The sequence below is a fragment of the Hyaena hyaena genome, unplaced genomic scaffold (genome assembly GCF_003009895.1).
Source record: "Hyaena hyaena isolate Hyena2069 unplaced genomic scaffold, ASM300989v1 scaffold_439, whole genome shotgun sequence".
Taxonomy (NCBI): Eukaryota; Metazoa; Chordata; class Mammalia; order Carnivora; family Hyaenidae; genus Hyaena; species Hyaena hyaena.
Genome location: NW_024081067.1, coordinates 711,410 through 724,385, shown reverse-complemented (window position 1 = coordinate 724,385; position 12,976 = coordinate 711,410). Strand labels below are relative to the sequence as shown.

Here is a 12,976-nt window from a genome sequence, read left to right as displayed (position 1 = left end):
AGATGGGGAGCCGCCTCCCAAAAACCGGCTCTGCGGGGCCCCAGTGAGAACAGGCAGTTCCCTAGTCGTAGTGGGACTGTAAATCCTAACCCTGTGGAAGAGGTTTGCTCTTAGCAAGAGTGCTCAGCAGGGTGGCAGGCTCTGCGAATCCCAGATGGAATTCAGTCCGTGAAGGGCTGGATTTGTGTTTTTGTAGCAAGAGCTGCCTCCTGAGCTCGGTTCTCCTTTCTCTTTTTAAAAATCACTTTCTAAGGGGCGCCTGGGTGGCTTAGTCGGTTAAGCGTCCGACTTTCGCTTAGGTCATGATCTCGCGGGTCGTGGGTTCGAGCCCCGCGTCGGGCTCTGTGCTGACTGCCAGCTCGGAGTCTGGAGCCTGTTTCGGTCTGTGACTCCCTCTCTCTCTGACCCTCCCCTGCTCACGCTGTCTCTCTCTCTTCTATAAATAAATAAAAACATTAAAAAAAAATAAAAATCACTTTCTAAGCAATTGGGGGGGGGCTTTTATTGACAGGCTCTGTCCCCTCTGGCGAGCTGCATCAAAAGAGTAGTGGGGGGGACCATGGTCATGCCAGGTGGCTGTACTACCATCCCAGAATCAGACTTAGAAGAAAGATCAATAGAACAAGACTCCACTGAACTGTTTACCAACCACAAGCACTTCATTGTAGAGACGCCCATGCCTGAAGTTTCACCCCTCCAAGGAGTCTCGGAATAGTTCAAGTAGAGTTGTCTGGTTGAAGGGAAGATGGCTTTCTCAAGGCTGATCCTGTGTGGACCTCTGGCCAAGCACAAATGTAGGGCTGGCCGGGTGCTTCATCCATCTCACCTGCTCGGAGATGGTACTATGTAGACTAGGGATTGGGATTTTTTTATTATTATTGTGCGAGGAGGATTTGTAATACCCAAGGCAAGTCAGTTGAAACCTAGAAGGGAAAAATATTGCTGCTTTTTAGTCACCTGTATGCTTGCAGCCATCGGATATAGTGAGAGGACATCTTTTGGGGACAGACTTTATAAGGCAGAGACCTAGATCCAAAGTAATTTAATACCCTGTTCTTTTCACAGAATTCTTATATAGTAAATGTATCAACTTTAATAAAGCATCTCATTGTCCAACAATTAGAAAAAAGTAGTGGGGGGGGGTTCTTGGATGAAATCAGACCTAGGCTTGTGGCACAAAACAGCTTATAAATGCAGTATTTTACCCCCCTGGAACTGCTCGCACCCATCTCCACGCCCCACTCCCCCAGGTTCCACCATAGACGGAAGAGATCATCAACCATGGTCTAAGACATGAGCTCCATCTCCAGAACACCTTCAGGTCCCCTAATTCCGTCTAATCTGGATCAATTACGTTTGGCTGCCAGTTCCCTAACTCCTCTGCCGTCATTCAAATAGAACACCTAACGGAAGCCCTGTGCTATGAAAACTCAGATTCTTTGTTTTTGATCCTTTCAGCCACGTCGGGTCAGCCAGTAACATGGAGCGGCTGGTAAGGGAAGCCGAGGACTATTCCAAACAAGCGCTGTCACTGGCACACAAGGCTGTGCGGGAAGGAGGCGGAAGTGGCAGCGTGGAGGGCTCCGTGGTGCAAGGACTCATGGGAAAGTAGGTGTCTACGGGCCCTCACACGGGCCAGGATAGTTTGAAGCCTTCTGGGGTGTGGGGCAAGCCACGTGTGAGGGGCATCATGTTTCATTAAATATTAATCCTAAGGGACAAGAGAAGGAGTGTTGATTTGGGGGAAAGGACATGCCTTTACAGCTGGAAGAAAATGATAAAGTAAAATTTGTTTTGAGAGATTGCAATACTTGGGGGAAGTTGTGGTTGAAGGATGGGAGTAGACGCATCGGAGGACACGGGGGAATGTAAAGATAATGTGTTATCAAGACGTGGGAAACTTGGGCTGAATTCTTCTGACTTAGCCTGTATAAACTTCAAGGCTTAGGTTTAGATCATGGAGGGGGGACACTTAACCTCATTGGTTCTTCTGGGAACTCCAATTTCCAGACTTTTTACACGACAGGATGAATGTTTGGTTTTAATAAGTGATTTCTCAAAGTTCTTCCCCCCCCCCCCCCCCCAAACCCTGCAGGTTGGAGAAAACCAAGTCCCTGGCCCAGCAGCTGTCGGGGGAGGTCACTCAAGCAGACACTGAAGCAGATAGGTCTTATCAGCATAGCCTTCGCCTCCTCAATTCGGTGTCTCAGCTTCAGGGAATCAGTGATCAGTCTTTTCAGGTGAGGGCATGTACCAATGCACTTGATGGACAGAAGGGCCACAGTGCTGGCTTCTGGGGGATTCCATAATAGCGGTCAGTCATTCAGCTTTCCCTTCACGTGGACCTTTCTTGCATTGTATCAGAGAGTATCTGTTCTTGTTACCCGTTTCCTTGTTCTTAAACCCTAGTCTTTGCTTCTGAAAAAGCCTTAGCCCACATCCTGAAGCTATTAGTGGATCAAGATTTTAGATCTTAGTTCTGGGGACTACCAAAACCTATGGGAAATTGGCATAAAGCTTGGCATTTACATTTGGGTCCAACCTATAGTACGTCTCTATGTACAGCCATTCAGAAGTCTTTTGTTCTCAGAAGTTTTACGTTGTCATCAATTCCTTTAACTGTCACATACTTGTTAGACTAAAATTCAGCTTTCTAGCTATGCAAAAAGCACTCAAGGATTCCTACAAAAAAATGCTTCCACGCATATGTAAACTAACGTGATTAAAACAAGAGACAAAACCTGTTTGATGCTTGGGGGAACCTGGTGCCTATCATTAGGTATAGTGCTTCATTTGTTAGACTTTGCTGTTATTTTCAAACCATGAGGCCAGCTCAGAAGAAGGCTGGTGCGGGGACTGATGGGCAGAAGTCAGACTCCTTCATTTCTTTGGCTTTACAGGTAGAAGTAAAAAGAATCAGACAAAAAGCAGATTCTCTCTCAAGCCTGGTGACTAGACATATGGATGAGTTCAAGCATGTGCAAAACAATCTGGGAAGCTGGGAAGAAGAAACCCAGCAGCTCTTACAGAATGGAAAGAACGGGAGACAGGTATCCTTTGGTTAATTCATTTACTTAACAGGGAATGGATGCATACCATGTGAATAAATATGGCAAGAGGAACCATAGAAAACTCTCTGAAGGTCATGGTACCTTGTAGATGGAGTAACTGAGATAGACACAACTTGGTAGAATTCAGTTCCACCCACTTAAGCAGCCCTCAAACCTAGGGATAGGACTCCGGCGAGGGTTCAGTTTTGGTCCAGCTTTTTCTACTAGGTTAGTCTTAGGAAGTATCTGGAGTATTAAGTTAGGATTTGCAAAACTGTACTTGTCCTGGATAGTGGACTAGACTTTGAGACAGTTCTTCATATGGGATGGGTCGTTCGGTTAGAAAGTTTGCTCTGTCGCAGATTGTGGAGGGCTTTGCAATAGCACCCCGAGACTTCCTGGTGAACCACAGCTCTGTTGTCGTGAAGGGAAACCGGTTAGTGATTCTGCTGGCAGGAATGCTGCTCCTCCTCGGTGTAGGTTACATTCATTCTGGTCTTGCTCTGCCTATTTACAGAGGTCAGATCAGCTGCTTTCCCGTGCCAACCTTGCTAAAAGCAGAGCCCAAGAAGCACTAAGTATGGGCAATGCCACTTTTTATGAAGTTGAGAACATCTTAAAGAACCTCAGAGGTAAGCATTTCAGGGTTCAGGTCACTTGAATATGTTAAGGGTAGAACTGTGACTTTATTTTGAATCCCTATGTAGCTCTCTAGAGGATAGGTACTTTGGGATATTGATAATATCTAAAGAAAGAAATTGCATTAATATTGGATGTAGTGGAAAGACTAGCTAGATGTCAGAAGGCTCGAGTTCTGAAATTTGCTGGGCTGACTGCTCTGAGCGGACTATGAGGTGACTTTAGGCAAGTCACAACCTTTCCAGACCCTAAGGTCTTTTAAAGGGAGAAGGTTGAATTAAAAATGATCTCTAAGGTCCTTCACAGATCCAGCCTCCCACTACCACACAGGTAGTTTTCCTTTGTAGCCTGGTTGGTTCTAATACAGTATTAAGGGCACCTGGGTGGCTTAAGAGTCTGACTTCAGCTCAGGTCATGACCTGACAGCTCAGAGCCTGGAGCCTGCTTTGGATTCTGTGTTTCTCTCTGCCCTTCCCCAGCTCGTGCTTGGTCTCAAAAATAAACATTTAATAACTTCTGAACGTACAGAATCGATGTGGTTGCTTTGTAGGGAGGATAGAGCAAGCTTTGTCACAATACCTAGACCCCAGGAAATTTGGGTTTGTGCCTTGTAGAGATTAAGGAAACCTGAAATTTTAACCAAGTACAAGAAGACATTTCTAAAGTTTTGGGATTTTCCTCACAGAAAGAACCTCTTTACCCATTCTATCCAGCCTCCAACTATCATTGGCAGCTTAGGGTTTAAGGCTCTGGCTTGAAACTTGGGGCTTGAAAGATTCCACCTGCTTTCAGGGGTGCCTGCGTGCCTCAGGCTATTAAGGGTCTGACTTAAGTTCATGATCTCACGGTTGGTGGGTTCGAGCCCCATGTCAGGCTCTGTGCGGAGCCCGCTTTGGATCCTTGTCTCCCTCGCCCTCTTCCACCCCCCCCCCCCCCCTCATGCTTGCTTGCTCTCTCAAAAATAAAGATTCTACCGACTTTTGATCTACCTTGGGGCCTTAGTACTCTTGCGGGGGGGGGGCGCTGAGGGGGGAGGGAACAAGTGCAGGCTGTCAGTTTCTCTGAGCAAGGAGTTAATTCTGGCCCTCTCAATGCCTCCTTTAAGGTACTTTCTGCTGGATAAGAAGACCACTAACAGCCACAACTTCCCCTACTTTTGCCCCGAGGCAGTAAGAACACTCCTGGAATTTTTCATAAGAACTTTAGCCCCGTTCGTCTTCATTTGTAAGCTTTATAAGTCAACTTTAACTTCAAGGCCGTTATTTTCTCGTCTTCATTTCAGAGTTTGACTTGCAGGTTGAAGACAGAAAAGCAGAGGCCGAGGAGGCCATGAAGAGACTCTCGTACATAAGCCAGAGGGTGGCCGGTGCCAGCGACAAGACCAAGCAGGCAGAGGCGGCCTTGGGCGGTGCTGCTGCCGATGCCCAGAGGGCAAAGACCGCAGCTGGGGAGGCCCTGGAAATCACGGGCAAGATCGAACAGGTAAGCAGAAACCCAAGTGCAGGCTGGCGTGAGCAGCTGCAAACGCAAGGGGGGTGTGGGAAGAGAGCGAGCGAGTGAGAGAGAGCAGCAGGCTCATTTTGATCCCTACAACTCAGAGTCCTGTTGGGGCCCAGGGCAGCCCCGGATCCACGTCACACCCGGAGCCACCTGTCACAGACTAGGAGTCTGGCGTGCTAGCTTACTCAGTGAGAGCGCAAATGCAGAATCGACCATGAGAGAAGCTAAGGCCTGTGAGGAGCCAGGAAGCCCGAACAGAACTTGTGTCTCCGTATTTATTGAGCTCACAAGATATTACCCACGTGGTGAACGTGAAGAAAACAAGCTCTTCCACACGTGAATGTGGAGAAAACAATCAGGCAGTAATCATTGACTTGTGTGTGTAAGAAGCGCAGGGTCTGGGGGGCAAGTGGTGTTTGTGATCGAGGTACATCAGCATATTGGCGTCAGATGGAAGGTAATTTCCTGCAAGTGCTGTAACAAGTTACTCATTACACTATCTCGCTGGCTAACCTCGGGCGTTTTCACCCCCGTGGTGGTGGCTTTCCGCCCTCAGTTTTTTTCTAACCCATTTATGTAAATAGAACCTATTCCCCCACAGGCGCCCCTTTTGTTGATTGATTCCCAAGGCTGTCATTGATTGAGAGCGGGAACCTTCATTTGCTTTTTGGACAATGCCCTGAGGAGAGCCGTCCAAGATAGATATATGTAACTATTGTAATTGTTTCCTAGAGCTGCTATACGAAGTACCACAGACTAGATGGCTTAAAAGGACTGGAATTTATTGTCTCCCCGTTCTGGAGGCTAGAAGTCAGAAATGAGCATGCCCACAGAGCCACATTCTCTCTGAGACCCTGGGTAGCAGCCCCCCTTGCCTCTTCCTAGCTTCCGGTGGTGGCCGTCGACCCTCAGCATTCCATGGTTTGCAGTGGCGTCACTGTAATCTCTGCCTCTATCATCACATGGGGTTTTTTCCCTGGGTGTCTCTGACCCTGATAAGGACATCGGTCAGGTTGAACTAGGGGCCCTCTGTGCTCCAGTATAACCTTATCTTAAGGCATTGAATCTATGACAACCCTATTTCCAAATCAGGTCACATTCTGAGATACTGGGGGTCATGACACCCACATATCTTTCTGGAGGACACAGTTCAACTCCGTAACAACTATCATCGATGTCTGATTCAAGCTTATGAAATTCTGGAGTTCTAGATCCCTTATCTCTCTGTGTCTAAGCTCCACATACTCTTTTTTTTTTAATAGTTTATTGTCAAGTTGGTTTCCATATAACACCCGGTGCTCATCCCCACAAGTGCCCTCCTCCATGCCCATCTCCCCCCCACCCCCGTCGGCCCTCAGTTTGTTCTCAGCATTCAAGAGTCTCTCATGGTTTGCCTCCCTCCTTGTCCGCAACTATTTTTTCCCCTTCTTCTCCCCCACGGCCCTCCGCTAAATTCCTCCTAATCCACCTATATGTGCGAACATATGGTATCTGTCCTTCTCTGCCTGACTTATTTCGCTCAGCATGACACCTATCTTTTTTCCCCTCCCACAATGTGTCAGCACTGTGCTTCGTGCTGGGGATATGGAGGTGGGAAAGACCCAGTCCTTCGCTTCAAGGAGCATTCATTGTAATGGGGAGAGACAGACTAGTTACCCTACAACCCACATGCTAAATGCTGTTGTAGGAGCTGTGCTTCTCAGCTGGAAGAGAGCTTCTTACCTCTCATTTAGGCATGACTTCTAAAAAGCTTCTGCAGCTCTAGAAAGCCCAAAGGGGACTCTTAGTATCTGTACCATTTGACCACTTGGTAATTTGCAAGAATAATTTCTAATTATAAGTCCCTTGAGGGTAGAGACCAATTTCATGTGCCTCTCTTTACATAGCTTCTAGCACAGAAATGACTGCAATTTGATGCTTAATAACAGTTTATTGACAAAGATACTGATACACTATGTCCTGATACAATCAAAAGTCACAGCTGTGGCCCATTCATTCTCTGCACCTGAAATTCAGCTGTCGTAGGGATCCTAGTAAAGTCACTCCAAAGACTGTGGCAACAAAGAACTATGACAGGAAATGTTGTAAGTTTCTCACCCTCTGAGTTTTCCCAGATAGTTTTTATTGCATTCACCTTTTGGTGAGCATTGACCTGACGGAGCCAGTGTTTCACTTCTGACCCTCCTAGTACCTACAGCCGTACCCTCAAAATAATTTGTATCAAGCAGAGCTTGGGGAAGAGTGTGTCTGCAAGTCTGACTCTCCGTTGTTCATCTAACTGACTCCATCAGGGCCTGGCTGCAGCTGTATTTTTTCTGTATTTGTCTCTGGGATGTTTTTGTGCCTCACCCCTGTCTCTCCTCGTGTCCCTGGCTCCCTTTCTTCTCCCAGGAGATAGGGAGTCTGAACTTGGAAGCCAATGCGACAGCAGATGGAGCATTGGCCATAGAGAAGGGACTGGCCAATCTGAAGAGCGAGATGAGAGAAGTGGAAGGAGAGCTGGCAAGGAAGGAGCAAGAATTTGACCTGGATATGGACGCAGTGCAGATGGTCAGTTTCTGTCGTTTTCCGTGGGAGATCCTTTTAAACTTGCCAATGTGAGAGACACCCTTTCAAGACTGGTTTGTATTTCTTTTTCTTCAGGTAATTACAGAAGCCCAAAGAGTTGATAACAGAGCCAAGAATGCCGGAGCTACCATCCAAGACACACTCCACACGTTGGACAGCATCCTAAACCTAATAGGTGTGTGGGGCATCCACAGTCTCCCAGCCTCATGCTTCAGGGCTTCTCCCAGAAAACAAGCTAGACCTAGCCCTGATGAATGGAAGTCTGATACCCCTTAAGTGTATCAGAAATTTGCTTTATTTCCAGGCCCAGAGACTTTGGGCACATGACTTTACATTTTCTGGACTCTATTTTACTATCTTTAAGATGGGTCATCGAGTACCTGTTGCCCTTGGAGGTGAAAGTCTGTGGGTCAAATATCTGAGAGTCTTTACAGAAGGTGGATTGAGGTTCAGAGAGGTTAATCATGCCCCTCAGATCACATAGTAAATTGTGAAGGCAGTATATTCAAACTTCACAGCTAAAGAGAAAACTGGACAGTTTGAAAGTCCTACTAAGGATTCTGGCCTTGGTCCTGAGAAGCTAGTGGACAGTTTAGAGCAGAGTAATAACATCATCACTGTATATTTCAGAAAGATCACTAAATGGAGTGCAGGAGTGAGTGGAGGAGAGCTTGGAGGTGAGTTAGACAAAAGGCAGAGTGTGACCACTTTGGAGATGGTGGAAGGAATTGAGGAGGGAGGTGACCAAGCCTGAGCTCTGAGGCAGCAGTAGTTGTGAGTAGGGGAGACTGGCCCAGGCTGTGAAGTCAAAGAGTCACCTGCTGATTCTGCTGTTTGTCCATCCCAACCTGCAGTTGTACCTTGATGTAAGTGAGAACTTGACCGGCCTGTTGATAGCCCAGAAGAAATGTAAAGATAGTAGGTACAGGAGATACTGCAAACTTTTCAGATACAATAGGTTTAGTGGCACAGTGTGACAACAATTCACATTTGCCCACAGTATCCCTCCCCTGCACCCCCCCCCCCCAAATATACTGATTAAGGTTAACGTTCTGGGTTGGGCGAACTGATATCAAACCCTCATTTGGCCTGATTTGTCATGGTCTGCAGCAGATAGGGAACGAGGGATTGGATCATGGATTCCAGCGACATTCAGGAAAAGGTTTGGTTTTACCTCTTCAATTCAGTAGGACAACTTTAAAATCTGATTTTTCGGTGGAGTACCGTACCCACCCTGGCAGATCAATATTGCCTATGTTGTTATACTAATGAGTGTGCTTTGTGGTCCGATTGGCCCCAAAGAGTACATACTCTCTAAGGGTGGGGAAAAACAAACAAACCCAGTTCCCCAGTGGAGATACAAGCAGCTTTGTTTAGTGTTCTGAAAAAGGTAATGCAACTAACAGACCCTTCAAGAGAAAATGAGAATTCGGGGAGAGCAGGTTGGTGGGAACTCTTAAACATTTGCTGGGTGTCAGGCACTATGCCAGGTGTTCTCTGGTGTAATATCATGTAAGCCTTTTAGAGGTCCTGTGAGGCAGGTTTTATTATTTTTATTATTTTATTTCACCGAGGAGTAAACTGAGGCTCAGAGAGGTTGATTATGTCCCATGGATCGCACAGTAAACTGTGGAGGTGGGATCTGAATCGAGAACTCTTTGATTCCCGTGCTCCTGCCCTTTTGGAGCAGATTGTGCTGCCTGAAGACATGGTTATTTTGTTCCCAGCATGTCATAGAACCCAAAATTCTGGAATTCTCCCCTGCTCCTAGGTGAAGGTCTGATCTACTGGATCCACATTTTTGTGAGGATGTTGTTTCTCCTGTTTGCTCTCTGGAGTTCTGGAACAGTAACAGCTTAATCTCTAGATGTAACAAACGGGCAGTCAAAAGCTAACACCTCAGCTCAAATATGTGAGGCCACTTGACCTTGAGTTTGAACTGACCAAAGGCCACTCAAACCCTATTCTGATCAAATAGGTTTGGCCAGATGCCCTTCCTGCTGACATTAGTTTTAGATTATTTATGGGTAAAACATACCTCAACAAATATGACTACATTTCATATTGGAAATAAACTCCTATCTAGTCCAATTCCCGCTGTTTCAGGCCAGAATGAAATCTTACATCATTTCCTAACAGCTGGAATCTATCCCCCAAATAGCAAAAGCATACCTTGGCCTCTATAAACCCCAAAACCCAGCCAGTTTCTAAAGGTCTTCTAATGGAAAATAGCAAGATATTTCCCAAGGATAGTTCAGTAAACATAATTTGGAGTTGATTCTGATCCTAGGGTGAGCTGTGTTGGGCAAACACCTTGGACAGTACTCAGTCTCCTATGACCTTCAGCCTTCATCTTTTCAGAGCATGAACTTGGCCCTAAAGTGAAAGGAGAAATCCAAGCTTCATATTGCTTAACTGTAGAGCTCAGAGGCTTGAACTGGGCTATTCATAACTAGTAAGTAGGCTAGAGCTCTCAGAGTATTTTCTATATTATTCCCAATGTAAAATAAGCCTTATTAGATGTATGGCATACCATTTTCTCTGGGCAGGTGGAAACAGGTTTTAGTTAAGGGTGTAGAACACCCATGTGTGTTCAAGGAGATCTAATCACAGCTCCTCTATATTAACTCCTTTCTCATTCCCTAAAATAGACCAGCCTGGCAGTGTGGATGAAGAGGGACTGATCTTACTGGAGCAGAAACTCTTCCGAGCCAAGACTCAGATCAACAGCCAGCTGCGGCCCTTGATGTCAGAGCTGGAAGACAGAGCACGTCGGCAGCAGTACGACCTCCGTTTGCTGGAGACGAGCATAGATGGGATTCTGGCTGATGTGAAGAACCTGGAGAACATCAGGGACAACCTGCCCCCGGGCTGCTATAATACCCAGGCTCTCGAGCAACAGTGAATCAGCCAGAGAGATTTCTCAGCTGAGGTTCTTGGGATACAGACCTCAGGAGCCATCTCATGTGGTTGGGGCAGGATGGAGACATTTGAACAGGCTGAATGGGCATGCTCAGGTCCACTGAACCTGACCCCATCCCTGAGACCTTGGCCAGATAAATGTCTTATTGCACCTGTGTGACACTACTTGCTTCCTGATGCTGGGCAGTGAGGCAAATAGCACTGGGTGTGAGACTGGCCAAGGGCCCGGACCCCAAAGGGTAGACTGAATGGAAGGACAGGCTGCATGGGCAGGTGTTGGCCTTGGGGAAGTCACAAACTGAGTCCTGGAGTATGGACAGTGTATGGAGTATGGAGTATGCTGCTGGGCTATAGTCAGCTTATTCTTTGAGTAATATGACCAAAGGAGAATATTTTTTACTTCGCCCACTCGTATAGTTCTTCCTCATGTCTGAAACAGAGAGTGAAGTCCAGTCCCACTGTGGCCAGTGAAACCCTATTATCTTGTAGTGTCCAACTACAAGTTTCTTGTTGATCAGAGTTCCTCCCACTTAGCACCCAGTTTGTCAACACATCATCCACTTTCAAGCCGGAAGAAGTGAGCAGTGGTGAGAGGCTGGTTGCCTGGTCCATCGGGAGCAATGGTAACCTGTCTGGGTCCTGCCACCTTCGATTTCTCGTGGGGCCGGGACGTGCCATCCTTTCTCCAATGATGCCATGGCAACTTAGAGACTGCTTTCTTATTAAAACATTTCTGACCAGCAAAGCAAACAATGGGAAAGTATTTACTTTTGTGTTACAAAGTGATAGAAACATGTAGCTTGCACATTGAAAGAAGTACAATTATCTAGAAGATTTGTTAGTCCTAATTCAATCCCACTTTTCAAACACTAAAAATTATGTGTCTGTATGTTTTATTTTCTCATTCCCTCTCCCTGTAGCAGAGAATGTTCCTACTCACAGCTGAGCCAGGTAGACTCCATTCTTCACCCCTCCATCCCTCCATCCATCCATCCTTACAACATATATTTATTGAGTACGTACTGTGTGTCAGGGTCTGGGGTACAGTGATGACCTAGGCTCTGCCCTCACATAGTTGACTGTCTAGTAAGGAAGACAAACATTAAAAAAATAAATTTAAACTTACAACTCTTGTTCATCACAAGTGGTTTTTATTGGAATAACCCCCTGGTTTGCAACCTCATTTCTCAACAGAATATGTTGCAAGACACTCCCATGGGGCCCTCGGGTCTGGCAAAGCTGGGATGGGTCTGGGTTGTCCGCACTTCTTTGCATTCCAGCTGTCACTCCTGCCCTTTCCACACCTGATTGCAACAGACTGTTGAGTCACGATACCACCACTGGGAATTGCTGGAATTGCTGGGAGTCACGATACCACCACTGGGAATTGCTGGAATTGCTGGGAGTCACGATACCACCGCTGGGAATTGCTGGAATTGCTGGGAGTCACGATAACACCACAGAGACGCTTCCATCTCGGCTTGGAAGACTTAGGTGTAGCCTCGCCTCTGTATCTCCTTGGCTTCTCCATGGACATGTTTTTAAATAAAGAACAAGTCTAGATGCCTGTAGTCAGTTTCTAATTTGTCAAACTCTAAGCCTAAGATGGAGGTACCAAAACAATAGAAACCAAAACGTCACAGAAAGAGCAGTGGGTCCTAGAGTTTGCATTTTTCTGAACATCTTGTTTTGCCCTTTCCAACCCTGAGAGCACTTTATGAGAGTTAATTGGTGCTGTCTCCTAAGCATAAAGAAGGACTTTTTCCTGAACAACCTGAACGGGGGGCGGGGGGGGGGGGGTCATAATTAATATTTTTGTCTTTTTTCCTTTGGCTATGAAATTAAGGTAAAATCAATAGTTTGTGGCATATTGTCATGCTTTTTAATAAATTAAAATCTAATAAATTAAGATCCTGAATTGGCCATCTACCCAAGTGGCCAAGGAAAAAGATTCTGTTCCTGTCCACATTAATCCCACAAATTCTGACACGTCTAATCACTTAGTCTTACCTTGTGTAGAAGTGAATTTATTATCCTGTCTTCACATATTCAATCAGATATCCTATAAATCTCTCACAGTAACTAACAACTAGTGTCCGGGAAATGTATATGTATTACTTAGATTAACTACAATATCACACCGACCTAAAAATGCATGTAGCTCAAACACAATAGACTTTTTTTCTTGCTCTCATAATGGATGGGGAGCAAGTTGGCAGGGTGACCCTCCACATAGTCATTCCAGGGACCCTGCCATTTACAATATGTGACTTCTAAAGTTGCCCTGGGACTCATTT

The 12,976-nt window shown here is 46.1% G+C and overlaps 1 protein-coding gene across 1 annotated transcript in view; it reads left to right on the top strand.

Annotated features, from left to right (window-relative positions):
* Positions 1 to 11,807, top strand: part of LAMC2 (laminin subunit gamma 2) — a 58,796-nt gene extending 46,989 nt beyond the window's left edge. Inside the window, exons 16-23 of the mRNA XM_039253000.1 lie at positions 1,459 to 1,608; positions 2,096 to 2,240; positions 2,901 to 3,050; positions 3,568 to 3,682; positions 4,972 to 5,171; positions 7,581 to 7,739; positions 7,833 to 7,932; positions 10,409 to 11,807. Coding sequence (XP_039108931.1) covers positions 1,459 to 1,608; positions 2,096 to 2,240; positions 2,901 to 3,050; positions 3,568 to 3,682; positions 4,972 to 5,171; positions 7,581 to 7,739; positions 7,833 to 7,932; positions 10,409 to 10,662 — 1,273 coding nt within the window. The 3' untranslated portion in view covers positions 10,663 to 11,807. The remainder of the gene's footprint in view (positions 1 to 1,458; positions 1,609 to 2,095; positions 2,241 to 2,900; positions 3,051 to 3,567; positions 3,683 to 4,971; positions 5,172 to 7,580; positions 7,740 to 7,832; positions 7,933 to 10,408) is intronic.
* Positions 11,808 to 12,976: the final 1,169 nt, after the last annotated feature.